This window comes from Gymnodraco acuticeps, unplaced genomic scaffold, assembly GCF_902827175.1.
Source record: "Gymnodraco acuticeps unplaced genomic scaffold, fGymAcu1.1, whole genome shotgun sequence".
NCBI lineage: Eukaryota > Metazoa > Chordata > Actinopteri > Perciformes > Bathydraconidae > Gymnodraco > Gymnodraco acuticeps.
The window spans coordinates 388,960-403,106 of NW_022991470.1; the positions used below are offsets into that span (position 1 = coordinate 388,960).

General features: G+C 40.9%; 1 protein-coding gene across 3 annotated transcripts in view; it reads left to right on the top strand.

Moving 5' to 3' along the window:
• LOC117533009 (semaphorin-4B-like) overlaps positions 1-14,147 on the top strand; it is a 75,289-nt gene that overhangs the window by 32,044 nt on the left and 29,098 nt on the right. For all 3 annotated transcript variants that reach the window (XM_034196643.1, XM_034196642.1, XM_034196641.1), the window contains exon 2: positions 5,675-6,088. In XM_034196643.1, coding sequence (XP_034052534.1) covers positions 5,968-6,088 — 121 coding nt within the window. In that variant the 5' untranslated portion in view covers positions 5,675-5,967. The remainder of the gene's footprint in view (positions 1-5,674; positions 6,089-14,147) is intronic.

The window sequence follows — 14,147 nt, forward strand, 5'->3', positions numbered from 1 at the left end:
GCAAGGAGTCTCTGCCTCGTCAGTCACCTACTGAGGTCTTTTCTGCTCCACATAATAGCACCATAAATCTTCCTGAATAGTAACCTACACCCATGTTGTTTTTAGGGTCAGACCTGGAACAAAAATCAACTCGTGTCAGACAAGGACAAATATGAGACCCTAGGAAAACAAACCCGGGGTTTTGTTTTTTATAAATTGGTTGGGAGCAGTTACTGATATATTTTCAGTTGCAGTCTTTCAAAGTCACCCTTAAACTTGGCAAAAACACAGAAGTTTCAAATGTGATTGCAGTTGCTCAATTAAATAAGCTTTTAAAGCTCTTTCACTTTGGATTTAGATGTACTCATGATACTGTTAATGGATTGGACGTCGACCTAATCTAGCCTCATGTCGAGTTCTCTGATAGAGCTCCCATCACAAGGTCCCGCCGCTGATTATCTCCGTAAGTGCTTCAGTCTGTGCCAAAGACCAAGTGAGAGACAAGTCACTTTGCAGGGATGAGTTATTGGGATCTGGTTGAGGAGTACAAAGCCCCATCGTTTACACAAAGCTAGCCAAATTGTTAACGTTCATACAGTGAACTTGCCTTGACCTGGCCGTGTGTATGGTCCAAAGTGTCTGTCACATCCTCTCTCACTAAACAGATGCAGGTATTAATAGGGAGTCTCTAGGGAGGTTCAAAAGGTTAATTAATCTGTAGCCTTAAGCAATATGGCTCCAGATTCACCCTTCATGGATACAAGAAGCAGCAGACCCTCTCCTAGACGAGCAGATGGGTCCTGTGGCACCGAGCGTCGTGGGTCGCCTGTACTGAAACAGCTCCAGATGAATAGAGCGCTAATACTAGTCTTACAATATTTGCTTCTAATAGGCAAGGCAAGTTTATTTATATAGCACTTTTCTGTACGCGACAATTCAAAGTGCTTTACAAAACAAAATAAAAGACTTTTTAGGAATAAATACAGTAAAAACACATTATATATAATGGCATTTTACAACAGGCATTACAAAGCAAAGATAATAAAATAATAAAAATAAACACCACAGGTATACAATACATGTTTAAAAGGCATACTGTAGTACGAATATGATCATCTCAATTAAAATCAGCGGCAAAGAGATATGTTTTTAGTCTCGATTTAAAAATAGTAAGCGTTTCTGCGGACGTGCACGATTTGGGTAGTTTGTTCCAGAGTGTCGGGGCATAACAGCTAAATGCTGCCTCTCCATGTTTTGTTGTTACTCTTGGAACCGATAGCAGACCCGTCCCAGAAGACCTGAGGCTCCTTGATGGCTCGTAATTATGCAGGAGTTCAACAATATACTTTGGTCCTAAACCATGTACTGATTTAAAAACTAGCAATAGTACTTTAAAATCAATTATTTGGCCGACTGGAAGCCAATGTAGAGATTTCAGAACCGTAATAAGATCACTTTCTTTGGTCGAGTACTTAATAATAATAATTGATTAAATGTATATAGCGCCTTTCAAGAGACCCAAGGCCGCTTTACACGGTGAACAAACAAACAAACATAATATAATACACATGAACCAATCATATATCATATAATAAAGTAAAAAATAAAGAAATTCAAATAAAAAAATAGCAGTAGGAGTGGATGCAGTCAAATTAAGATGTAATGGTTATTAATATGTCATACTTTCTCTTCAGATCTATTCTGCGTTTTTCTTCAGGATGGATTAGGACACTACATGACTTATTTGACAAACAAGCATGTACTTGTGACATGGTATACAGGGGAACAAGTAAAGAAAACGGGATAAGTGCGTCATTACAGCAGTTTACTTGCCCTTCATGCCCTTGCTAAGCCTCAGATCTGTCTCTGGGGTTGAGGAACACCTATCTTGTCCTTTTAGGTGCTGGCCTCAGTTATACGAACATTGCAGGCTTCACACCCATGAGTCATCCTGTATTTTGGATTCCCCAGATACCTTTACTTTCCCAGAGTGCTTTTGGGGCCTCTTTATATTGACATAACTCGTATGAGCCAAGTTTTTTGTTTGTTTCAATGTACTTTGTCACTGTGAGCAGGCACCAGAGAGACGTGTTCAAGTTAAAGAGACTACAGATTCGGTTTTTTTGTAGGACTTGGGTGATATACCCCAAAAATGTTTACTTGGGAGCTTTACTTTGGTTTGTACGAGTAACTTCACAACTGAGCACCAGCCTGTCCTGTTTTCATAATGATCATATCTTTGATATTTTGATAGAACATTCAATTTGGCAAATTATTACGACCAAATCAATATTATGTTTGCCTTTCATTCAACAAGCTTTTTTTTCAGAAAGAGAATACAACCCAACTAGAGATTGGTACTCTTAATCAGTGCAGTTTGAAGATGAAATGTTAAAAAACTTGTAAAATACAATATTACAAAAACAATTTCCGCAAACAATCACCACAGTTGACAGTTAATTGTACCATAAGAAAGATATATAAACCTGAGGGCAATGTTTGCACTGGAGCCAATGTACTTATTGCACTTGAATGAATATATTTACGATGTAACGATTATATTTATTTAGGTGTCATGTGGAACTAGTTTAGATTAACTTGTTACAAAAGATTCCATTGGATTGCTTGTGTTTGCTCGTATTGCAAGTGAGGGGTCATTCAAGGCCTTAACACTTTCTGTGAACTTACCCACAACTCATCATTTGTTATCTGGTGTCCATAGTGACATTTTATAACCTCTCGTCTAGACAATATGGCTGTGTGCATGGCAACCACCATCACTTGGGCACCGAAAGTTCAATGCAGTGTTGAGATATTTATGCATGCAATACTGTTCCACAGATTTGGCCATTAAGTGTCCTAATTTATCACAGTGCTAGCGAGCCCCCTAAAAGCACCCCTCTGTCTTTTGATTAAACATTGAAAAACCTCTAGAGTTGCAGAAGGATAAGCCCTGAGAACATGGAGACCTGGGGGGGGGGGGTGGTGACACACGCTGGGCTGCCATGCTTGTTGTTGCAGTCTCAGCAGGCGTAAAACTGAACAGCCGAGAAGGAAGGAGATATTACACGATCATGAACGGGTGTTTCAGCCTCCCACCCAGCGAGAGTAGCAGCACGAACCAAAGCAGGCTCGTAGGGAAGGAAAGATTGACACGGGCATATTGGTGGTTGAGACCCAGGGGGTGGACAGAGACAAGGTTGTGACAGAAAGGCACAGATGCAGAGATAAAAGGAAAAGTCAGTAAAACTAATCTAATCTACTCGCTTTTGCAAAGGTGAGACAAATGACCCTACACCTACCTACAAAAATGCCAGTTACCCAGTCATTATGCAAGATGGACAGCTTGCTGGTGAACTACAATCTATGTGCTACCACCCATCAATTCAACAAAACACACCATCTGCTACTTTAGCATGTAGCCAGTTTGTAGGTGTGTTAGCCACCTAGCCAAGTTGTAGTCTTTGCAGTGGAAGGTAGCGGAGAGACACATAGATCCCTTTTTATCCTGCATTTTGTTGTTGTACGACCATGTTGTGCAGAAATTGTGTTTCCCAGCAGGGCATTGTCTCAGCAGACAACCTGGGGCCACTAACTGAGCCCCCGTTAGTCTTGGATTTATTAGCTACCGTAAATATTTGAATGAGGTCCTGTGGGAGTTGTTGCAGTGATGCAAGCTCTCAAGCAGAGACACCATGTGCTCTCTGGTGTTTACTTTCTAAACGTCACCACCTATGTGGGAGCTCAGGGGGAGGTGTCCTGCGCTGTCGGGAAATAAGGAGTAGTGAGTCGAGTTCTATCACAGGAGCAAGCTATGCTGTGTTTACTGACTGCAGCTGTTTCATGTGTATGATCCACACAAGTGTTGGTAGATCCACAACTCTGGCCCACAGCTAAATAATAAATACATACTATTTACATGGTAGAGAAGTTCATTTCCCCATCAGAATAAATGTAGCTCCAACTGTACTTTGTGTTTTGCACTAATTAGCAGATGTTAGCACGTTCACATGTGGTTCACATCGTAAAACACATTTTATCATTGTCATATCATGTTGGTGTATTAACAATTTAACATAAGCATTTAATTTACACCTCCAACTTCACGGTTTGGTTCACTCCCCGGTTTCATAGCATCTTTTTGGGTCAGGGTAAATAGCTGTTTACAGACAAGAAATCCGTACTAAACAGTTAAATAGACAAAGTAACTAGTTAGTGAATATGGATCATTACATAGCTTAAAGGTGGGGTATTTAATTTATTTCAGAAACACTATTTGTTATATTCCATGGGATGCTCTTAACATCCCGATAGCAATGAATATATGAAATGCTTTGACAATAAATACATAAAAACCACGACCAATCATCCGAGCCGGCCCGGCTAAAATAACTGGAAGGCCTACCTGCCTGTCAGCCTTCCATCTCGTGCCCTCATTGGTCATGTGCGCGTTCGTGTGTATTGGAGGAGGGGCTCTGTAAGGAAGTCTGAAGGAAGAGGCAGATGTTTTTCTGCTGCGTACTTTCAAATTCTAGCGCACTCAAGCTGGTTTCTCCAAAATGACATATCCCACCTTTAAGAGTAACATAGTTTGTGTTGGTGTTGGAGACCAAAAAGGAGAACAAATTGGATCTGCAGAGTGGCCGTAAACATGACTCCAAATAAAGGCTAATGTAGCTTCGTAACTAACTCACTAACTAGTTCACCGTACGAACTAAAATCTTTCGATGTGATGTTTACAGCTGGTTTGTGCTTTCTTCATGTGGTCAAAAAATGTGACACTGCTTGTTTAAGAACTATACCAAAACACCATTTTCCAGTTTATTTGAATCAGAGATATACAGATGATGTACTGTGTCTTTAGCAAAGAGGGATACAGCAGATGGGAGTAGTACCGTTTTCAAGTGTTCTCCAAGAAACCCAATCCCCTACATAATAAAATAAAATCCCATTATACATCTACATGGGATTTATATTTTATTTATTATCTGCACACTCACATTGAGGCCAATACAAGTCAGAGAGCAGATCATGTGTTCATTGCGCCTCTTTGAGACAAATTACAGAGATGTCTTGGGAGTCACTGTTCTTTCATTTATTTCCCCACATAGCCACACAATTAGAGCCAAGCCGCCATATTCACTTCTTAGGGATCTCTCTCATGATTGTTGATGACAGCGTAATTAAATACAGGGATTAAAAAGGATTCTGACATGTGTTTTATCGCACAGAAAAAACTTGATGGGCTGCTGTGCGAGTTGGACGTTCACTTAGTTTTTAAAGATTTGTGAAAGACTGTTTGTTTAGCACATGGTGTGTGTGTTCGTATTGGCTGGCTGGTGGTCTGAATGGTTTCTGAGTTGTCTTTGGCAGTTTGGTTAAAGAGTAAACAGTTGAAGCCTAAATATTTGTTTTTGTCATCAAAGCTGTAGATGAAGCCATCAGTGTGCTAAAGTTGCAGGACAGAGATTAAACGATGATAACAATTGTTAACTTTTGATTGCTTGATTTGTTGTTCGCAGTAAATTCAAACCATCCCACAGAACGAACCTCGAACAGCTGTATCAGTTCTTGTGCATTTGTAGATTATAGCGTCAGAAGTTGGCTATGGATCTGTTACTCTAGCTCCATTTCATGCTTTTACATGTTCTTGGATCATACATAAAGAAGCAACCTCTCTCTCTTCTCTCCGCAGATCCAACATTACTTTTACTAAATGGCCACTGGTCGGAGCTTAGTGCTGACCCGTCGGAGAGCACTATGAGAAGATGACAACAAGCAGGATTTAATCCAGAAAGGATTCCTTATCTCTGTGCTAAGAGTCTACTAACTGAGTGTAAGGACCACTGGGAGTACAAGAATCAAGTCAAGGACACGGTTACTCCCCCTCAGCCTGCAGGAAGATGGGAGTGAGAGAATAAAGCTCTGTGGAGTCAAGAGGAGCTTAATGAATTCTAAGGAATCTTAAAAACAGAGGATCAGGCAACCATGTGGACACTAGCTGCGACTGTCCACTGTCTCCTGGCTGCTGCGATGCTATTGGCTAGCTGCCTCCAATCGCTGATGGCCACTGAGGACGACGTCACACCGCGCATCAGTTTCTCCTACAGTAAGTTTGAATAATTATTAACAATTTTTATATTTGTTGTTATTATCACCCACTAACAAGCCCCTCCCCTGAACACTATTATCCATCTACAGCTTCAAGGCATTGCAGGTTTCTCATGCTTTGGTTTTCTTAATGTGGTGAAAAGAATTGCGTAGTAAGAGTGGTATCTTTTTTATAGTTTGGGGGAAGATTTCTTTATTTATCCTTCAAAAAATATATGCGAAAATGTGAAGACTGGAATTAAGATTGGATTATTCTGCTCTAATGTAACATTCCCAGTCCATCTAACTAGCCAGCTAGTTAAACAAATATCAGTCTGAACTTATAGTTATTGTTCAATGTTCAAGAACTAAGTTCCACACTGCAAACTAAGTATTTTTACTTCCATGTCCTCAAATGGTGAAGGTGCTGACTTTTTGCCTACAAAGTGAAACACCTAATACGCTTGTCAACAAATCTGAGAACATGCCATCCATCAAAATCGCTGTTAAAATGAGATAGCCTCATTTTGTCAATCTGTACATGCAGCACTTACTTAAGGCGGCTGGGTTTAACAGTCTGTCACTCCACATTAAATAACAACATTTAGGCCAATGGTGAAAAAAAACAACAACCATAGCTTCAACACATTTGCATTGAAGCACCCTCTGACATGTCAGAGACCACAGGTGCCTTCAGGCTCACATGTACACGTGCCAACTTGAAGAAACAACAAACTTACAACACAATTATAAGTTTGTGCCCTGAAGGTGTCTTTAAATATTAAAGTAGCTGTCACTATGCATGGAATTCACTGTGTGTTTGTTTTTCCCCCCCGAGCTATGACACATTATTGGGGTGAAATATGCATGGCCTGGGTGAAGAAAACAATTTGGGGCCCTGTGAGTATTCTTAGACGGCCTTCATGCTTTCAAAAGCATTCATATTTCCCAAATGTTTGACTAGCAATTTAACTTGTGTTGCACAACTATATGCAACAAGTTATCCCACAAATATAAACCTAATGTCTCTCCTGGCAACTCCACTGATTGACTGGAGGACCTTTTTTCACCTGACTTCATCATTGCATGTAATTACTCGCTGCAGCACTCAGGTTATTATAATGACTGTGGATTAGGCTTCTATAAGATAAAACATTGGGCTGTTTTCACTATTTGCTCAGCTAACAGCTTTTACGTAATTGATTGATGCATTATGGGAGCTTATGACAAATGAGGGGAAAAAGAAAAAGGTTTCTGTTTGGATGCGGCGCACAGTGGAAAATGTACTGGGACCGCTTAACACCTATTTTTTTTTACCATCCTTCATTGCAGCTTTTAGAAAAGGACAGTTCACGAATTGATTTTTAAATGAGCTCCGTGGCTCCTACAAGATATTGTTATCCTGTCTTGACTTTGTGTTTGCTACACTGCTCATACAAGAAAATGTGCCGATCCAGCAGCAACCAAAGTACAGGCTTACACGGATGAAGGCGTGCGTCAGCTCCTGTAAACACTACCTCTCTGAATTTGAAGCTCCTCCCACTGAAAACAACAATCTGACGCATGTTTTTTTCCCCTCCTCAGCTAACTCACTGAGACATCATGCATTTATACACATCTCAAATTGGCATCGCTCATACCCAAAAAACAACCTTTCAAATACTTGTCTCTCAAAGAGCTAAATGCATTAAATTGGCCCAAGGCTGGTTCCTAGCAACTGAGTGTTTTTGCAAACCACTGATGTTTTTCTTTTCTTTGCTTTGCTCCATTCAGCAGTCATAATCTAAATGTCATGTATTTTGACGGCGGCAGTTTGAGATTCTCTCAACTGGAGAGCATAAGTGGTATAGTGTGAGACTTGCTTTTTCAGCTGATAAAACAGTGTAGAAAATCGTATTTAAACGTCACTGACGCTGATTGTAACCTAATTATTAAGGGTACAGCTTTACATAAACCGGGTCTGCAGAATCACTGACATGCTTAACGTAGCGTCAATTCAACTCGCACCATTGAAGCAACACATGTAAAGCAGGTCGCTGTTTTAAACATCCAGTGTGGTTTGTATAGTCTGTAAGAAAAGGGCGACCTGGCTGTTTTCTCTCGAGAGGACCCTTGCTTCAACATGGCCTGTTTCCTGGAAAGGCGTCCTTTTTCTTTTGTCCTCCTTCCCTCTCCTCCTGCTCCTTCCTTCTCTCCTAATGAGCAGGCTAATCCCTCATGTGTAGTGAGTGGAGGTTTTTGTGGTTGCTGCAGTGGGAGAGCCTTGTCTGTTTTTCATTATGGCTCTTGTGCAGAGAGACGGCACAAAGGATCATGGGACTTAAAGCAGCAAGCATCGGTTAGGCATGCGGCATGTATCGCTGTTGGTTTTCAAAAACTTTTCAGGCAGGATGTTACTGTCTTTCTCCAGATATGAGTGGAGGAGATGATTTATTTTTCCTCTTTTCTTTTTCTTTCCCTTGGAACAAGAGGGAGAAATTCAAGCTCTGCACTTATTAAGAACAGTTTACATTAATGAGCTGGTTGGCAGCCTCCGTGATTCCTTCTTTTTAGCACATGAACTGTATTGTATGTCGCCCTGATTCTGGTTCCTCTTAAATCAACAGTTTGACATTTTTGGGAAATATGATTATTTGCATTTATGCCAAAAGTAAGATGAGATGATAGATACCACTCTGATGTCTGTGTGTTAAATATGAAACCACAGACAGCAGCTTAGAATTAAGACTAGCTGTAGATTTCGATTTACCATACAGACATGAGAGCGTGTTTCGCAAGTATTCCTTTATTAATCAGCTACATTTACTCCAGTGTTGTTTAGATATATAGTTCCTCTGATACATTAGAAATCACCCTATTTTATGTATTCCTCTAATCAGGTGTCTTTGTGTAATTTGGGGTATAGATAACCTTTTTAATATCCTTTATTTGCTGCATGCCTTATTTTCTTCCATCAAACTGGGTGGATTTAGAACAATCTGGATTAATAATCCCTAAGGTTAATTAATAACTTACTCTGATTTCAATCATATTTAATTAACAGTTGTATAGTAATTGACATGGTTACCTGGAAGAGAAAAGGCATTGCACACAACAAAGCCTGATTTCAAACCTACAGTATAACAATAGGCCTCCTGTCAGTCAGTATCAACACGGTATGTATGTAATGTACTGAAGGTATAACAAAGGAAATATCCAGACAACAAGTCCGAGTACTTTCATACTGGATGCGAGCAAGAAGCAAACCAACGCCCCTTTTTTCGGCATAGCTACCCAGCATGCTGTGTATGCTCCGTGGACCCTGTGTCCTTTCTCGTTTACGTTTGGTTCATGTTTGGAGAATATTGTGCGCTTTCTCTCATGCATGCTAATCCGGTGACCTTGGCAGTGTGTGGGTTTGCAGTGCAGAAACAGAGGAGGGGCAGCCAGGGGGGGGGGGGGGTCAGTCAAAATGCTCGTGACATGCTCCGATGCCCACCTAAAACCCTGCAGAAGACACGCCCCCTGATCCTGAAAGAAAGGCGGTCTGTGGCTTCCAGCAGAGGTGGCTCTCACAAGTGCCTGCATGTAATGCCATAACAGGCGCAACAATGGAGCATAATTACAACACATCAATTCCATCTGTTTCAGAAGCTTTAATGGCTTCATCACTTGCACGCTCCAGGGAATGTACAGAAAAGTTCAGTCTTCGCAGATTTCCATCAGGAGCATTTGATTTGAAGACAATGGCGAGCAGCGAGGAGTAACAGTGTACCGTTAATGAGGATAGGCAGAGAGGAATGTGAGGTTAAAAGAGTCATTATGTGTTTTATATTGGATTGCTGGGACGCAGTGTAGATCTTTTGCAAGACTAAAACATGGTTTGCTTTATCACTGACCTCTGCATCACTGATTTTCATAGTTGTACAGTTACTGTGACACACAAAACTCACCATTTTACCATATGGATTCTGGGCTGCTCGCTGTAAATCATTCTAGACAAGTCACACAACATAACATTTTGCTATATGACACACAAAAACAAATGCTTTTTGTCACATTTCAATGTCCACTTTGCTGTCAACAAAGCATCTTCTTTTTGGTATAAAACTCAGAATAAAGAAGCCTTGAAGCCGCTTTTAAGGGAAAATCTGGACGGATTGGATAGCTATACAATCTTAAAAAAAGCTAAGGGTCATTAGGGTAAATAAACCCTAATGGCAATTCAAAATGGTTGAAATCTAATAATTTGAACCACTTCTTGTGGTGGAAAAAGCTGTAACTTCTTTGTCAAACATTAATTTTCTTTGTATTGAAAAAGTAATAATTCAGGAGAATCAGGACTAAGGAGAATTACAAGCTGGCTAATATTAAAGGTAGGGTAGGTAAGAAAGGAGAAACCAGCTCGAGTGCGCTAGAATTTGAAAGTACACAACCAGAAAAAATCTGCCCCTCCTCTATGGGATTAGTTTTGTATCATAAAGATAAAGCAACACTTTCTCAGAATAAAACAAAACTATGAGTTTAAAAGAAAAAAAACTAAGTCAAGCAAAATAAAATAAATTTCAAAAATAAAACTATAAGTTGCAAACAAATCATTTGTGTAATCATGTAAACTATAAGTCTTTTTTCTTTGTTTTAACATATATTTTTGTTTGCAGTTCTTGTTTCTTCTTTCTCAATGATCAGACTTTTGCTCTCGCTGCAGCTCTTCTCGTTTGCGCTCCCTCATTTTTTGTTTTCGATTTTGACACAAACCTCCCAGGTGGGCGGGACTTTCAGGGGTGCGTCCCCATTGCCTACTCAGTTTTTGAGTGACAGCCCACTACAGATCATACAGTGCAACTCATGCAGCAAACTCCGGAGTCCACTCGGCCACGTTAGTGTTGGGCCCTTTCTCATTTAATCAAATCCCCCTCCTCGACTCCTCGGTCCTCCGGTAGTGACCCGGAAATTAATTTCAGCGCGCCATGTTGAAGGACATCTAATTTCTCTAAATGCACTTCGAGGACCGAGGATCGAGCATCGAGGAGGCTCTCTGGAGGAGCTATAACCGAGGATACACTGATGGGTCCTCCACGGCTCCTTCGCATTTCCGGGAACAGAGATGTTTCAAAGAGTCGGCCGGACTTATCTTAACTTAACAGAGCCTTCTCAGTGGCAGCTCCTAGGCTCTGGAACTCCCTCCCCCAAGATCTCCGTGACTCTGATGCCCCGGCCACACGAGGACGAAAACGGCTAAACGCATAGGATTAACGCAAACGCAATCGCAAAAAAGCTTCCGTCCACACGCAATAGTCATCCGAATAGTGTCTGCCCACACGAGACCGCTCCGTTTAGCTCCAACCGCTGGAGAAACTGCAGTACATATGCAGGAGCCTGTACGTGGCGCTGTAACTTCCTCCACAAAAGCAGCGAAGAAGCATGGTTGTCATGGTTGCCCTTCTGTTTATTCTCCGCGGTGGGGGCCGAGGGAACCGGGCAGAGTTTTTCGCCAGTCAACGTGTATTAAAGTTTAAATCTTCCGACAAAATTCTAAAAGTGCCGGTCAAAGGTCTTCTTTGTTATTTATTGAGCTTTAAAACAAATGAATAACGACTCTATATAATATAATAATAAAATACACGGAGCCTCTCTTTTTCCTCCCTCTCTTCGGACAGCGCCAGTGTCTGTTTCATGCAGCAGCTGATCCAGTAATGAGTGACCCGGCCGACAGTAAAAATAAACATATTTATAACTAGTTTAGGTAGTTTGAGAGGTAATAAATAAAATAGCTAAGGGTGATGATCGGACTTGAAGTGTGTGTTTTACTCCGTTCACCGCCGCATCACAGCGGGAGGAGCTGCAGGTGAGCAGAGCTGCGTGTCTCCGTCCTGTCAGATTAGACTTCACTCGCGTTTAGGTCCATATCGAGAGAAAGATAAATAATCTGAATTCAGTGTGCAGTTTACTTTGACGCGGGGGTGAGCAGCAGAGGTGGGGCTATTGCCTCATCATTATCAGATAATGATCGTATAGAGCGTACACACGGAGCCGTTGGACCCCCCCAGAGCGTTGCCTATGCCGTTCTATCCACCTTTGGACCCGTTATCGTTTACGCAGTCGTTTAGTGCCGTATTCGGTCGTCCTCGTGTGGCCTAACGGTCTATATGACACTAAACAGTAACGCAAACGACCGTTTTCGTCCTTGTGTGGCCGGGGCATGAGTCTCTCACAGTCTTTCAGTCCCGCCTCAAAACACATCTTTTCAACTCTGTCTAACCATAAGCCCCCCCCCCCCTCTCAATCAACTTCCTCTTGACTGCCTTTTTATTTATTTTACTATACTTACTTGTTAGCCTGTCCTTGTTTGTCTACCCTCCCTCATACTGTAAAGCGTCTTTGAGTTGTGAAAAGCGCTATATAAATAAAATGCATTATTATTATTATTATTATTATTATTATTATTATCTCAGCCAATGACAGCTCTGCATGCATCCCCTGGATATTATTTTATTAACTGCTTTCATCGCAACGCGATGTTTACAGTGAGAACAGCTGTGAGGTCCGTGCAGAAAGCAGAGCAGTGTGTATAATATATATCACTCAGTATAACAGGCCTACTCTTTTTATTTGCTTTAGTTTAGTAGATATCTACAAACAAAGAGTCGATATTTTCTAAAACCATTTAGTGCTTCACAATAAAATACACAACGGCTGTAGCCTGTTTTAGGAGCTGTATGTGCGTGTGTGGTGTAGGTGCGTGTGGTACAGTGTGTGCGTAGATGCAGCGGACAGACAGGTCTCAGTTGGTTTGGTGTCCTCTGCTTACTTTTAATACTTGTAAATACAACTTTTGGCCCGTAATTTATTTTCCTCATTGTAGCGACCAGAGAGGAAAGGAGGGGGGGGATATATCCAGTCTCTGATAGTGTTACGTTATTATGAGAGTGCTCTGTTTGATTCTGAAATTGTATATATTTATATAAATATATATATGTGTGTGTGTGTGTCCGCATCTGTAGCCTGTTATTGTCTCATTATACCGCACTGTGAATGAATCAAAGTAAATATATAAGTCATCATGAACACATCTGTCCATCAGACAGAGGGCTGCTGTGCCTCCTGTCATCATTAATGGACGTCTCTTTAAAATGACCGCTCAGAGGAGAGGAGTTCTCATTTCTCTAACCGCCTGCTGCTTCCCCTCCTCTCTCCTCGGTTCCCCTCCTCTGCTCCTCCGCTCGCATCTCCTGTGGGCGGGACTAAGTATCGAGGATAGGAGTCGAGGAGGGGAGTTAGAGAAATGAGAAAGGGCCCTGGTGTCTCCTGGGGAGTTTTCATGAATATCAGACTTCTCTTATGGATTGCTGTGCATTATACTTGTGTTGTGTAGTTTATACTTTATCCAACTTTAAATATTTTAATACCTGAACACACTGCTGCTGTTAAATAATTTCCCAATTTGGGATTGATAAACTGTCTGTCTATTTATTTATTTTATAGATTAAAAAAACACATCTATGTATTTTCATGCTAAAGGTGATACACAATATAAACTATACAATTATTTTTTCAAAGATATGTTATATTTTAAAAGCATATATTGCTATGTTTAGGACAAACAATTAAAGACTGCTTTAATTTAACAAATTCTACAATATAAAAGTGGCAGATTTGCTTTATTAAACACGGGGTTAAGGGATAGTGGATAGGAGAATTCAAAAGGACTTAGGAGAAGAGACTGTGGTACTTTATAGAATCCGAATGCACTTTCACTATCTGACGTGTTTATGATGCGCCAGCGGACGTCATGAATGTGCGTCTGCTGCTGCTGTGGGGAAACTATGGAAACTACAGTTTTCTACACAGCGGACTACAACATGGATGTTTAATAAGAACGAGGGACTCATCTAGAGACTCTGCACCGTGCTCTGATGCTGTTGCTTTATGCTTTATGAACGTGGACAACAGAGAAACATATTCTTCATGACCAAAGTTGGAATTGAAATAAAAAAGGAAAGTGAAACTTATGCTCGTCACCCTCTCTCTCCGGTCCTCATTAATACAAATGATCCCAATACGTATGATTGTATGAAAAGATCTTAAAATCAATAAAA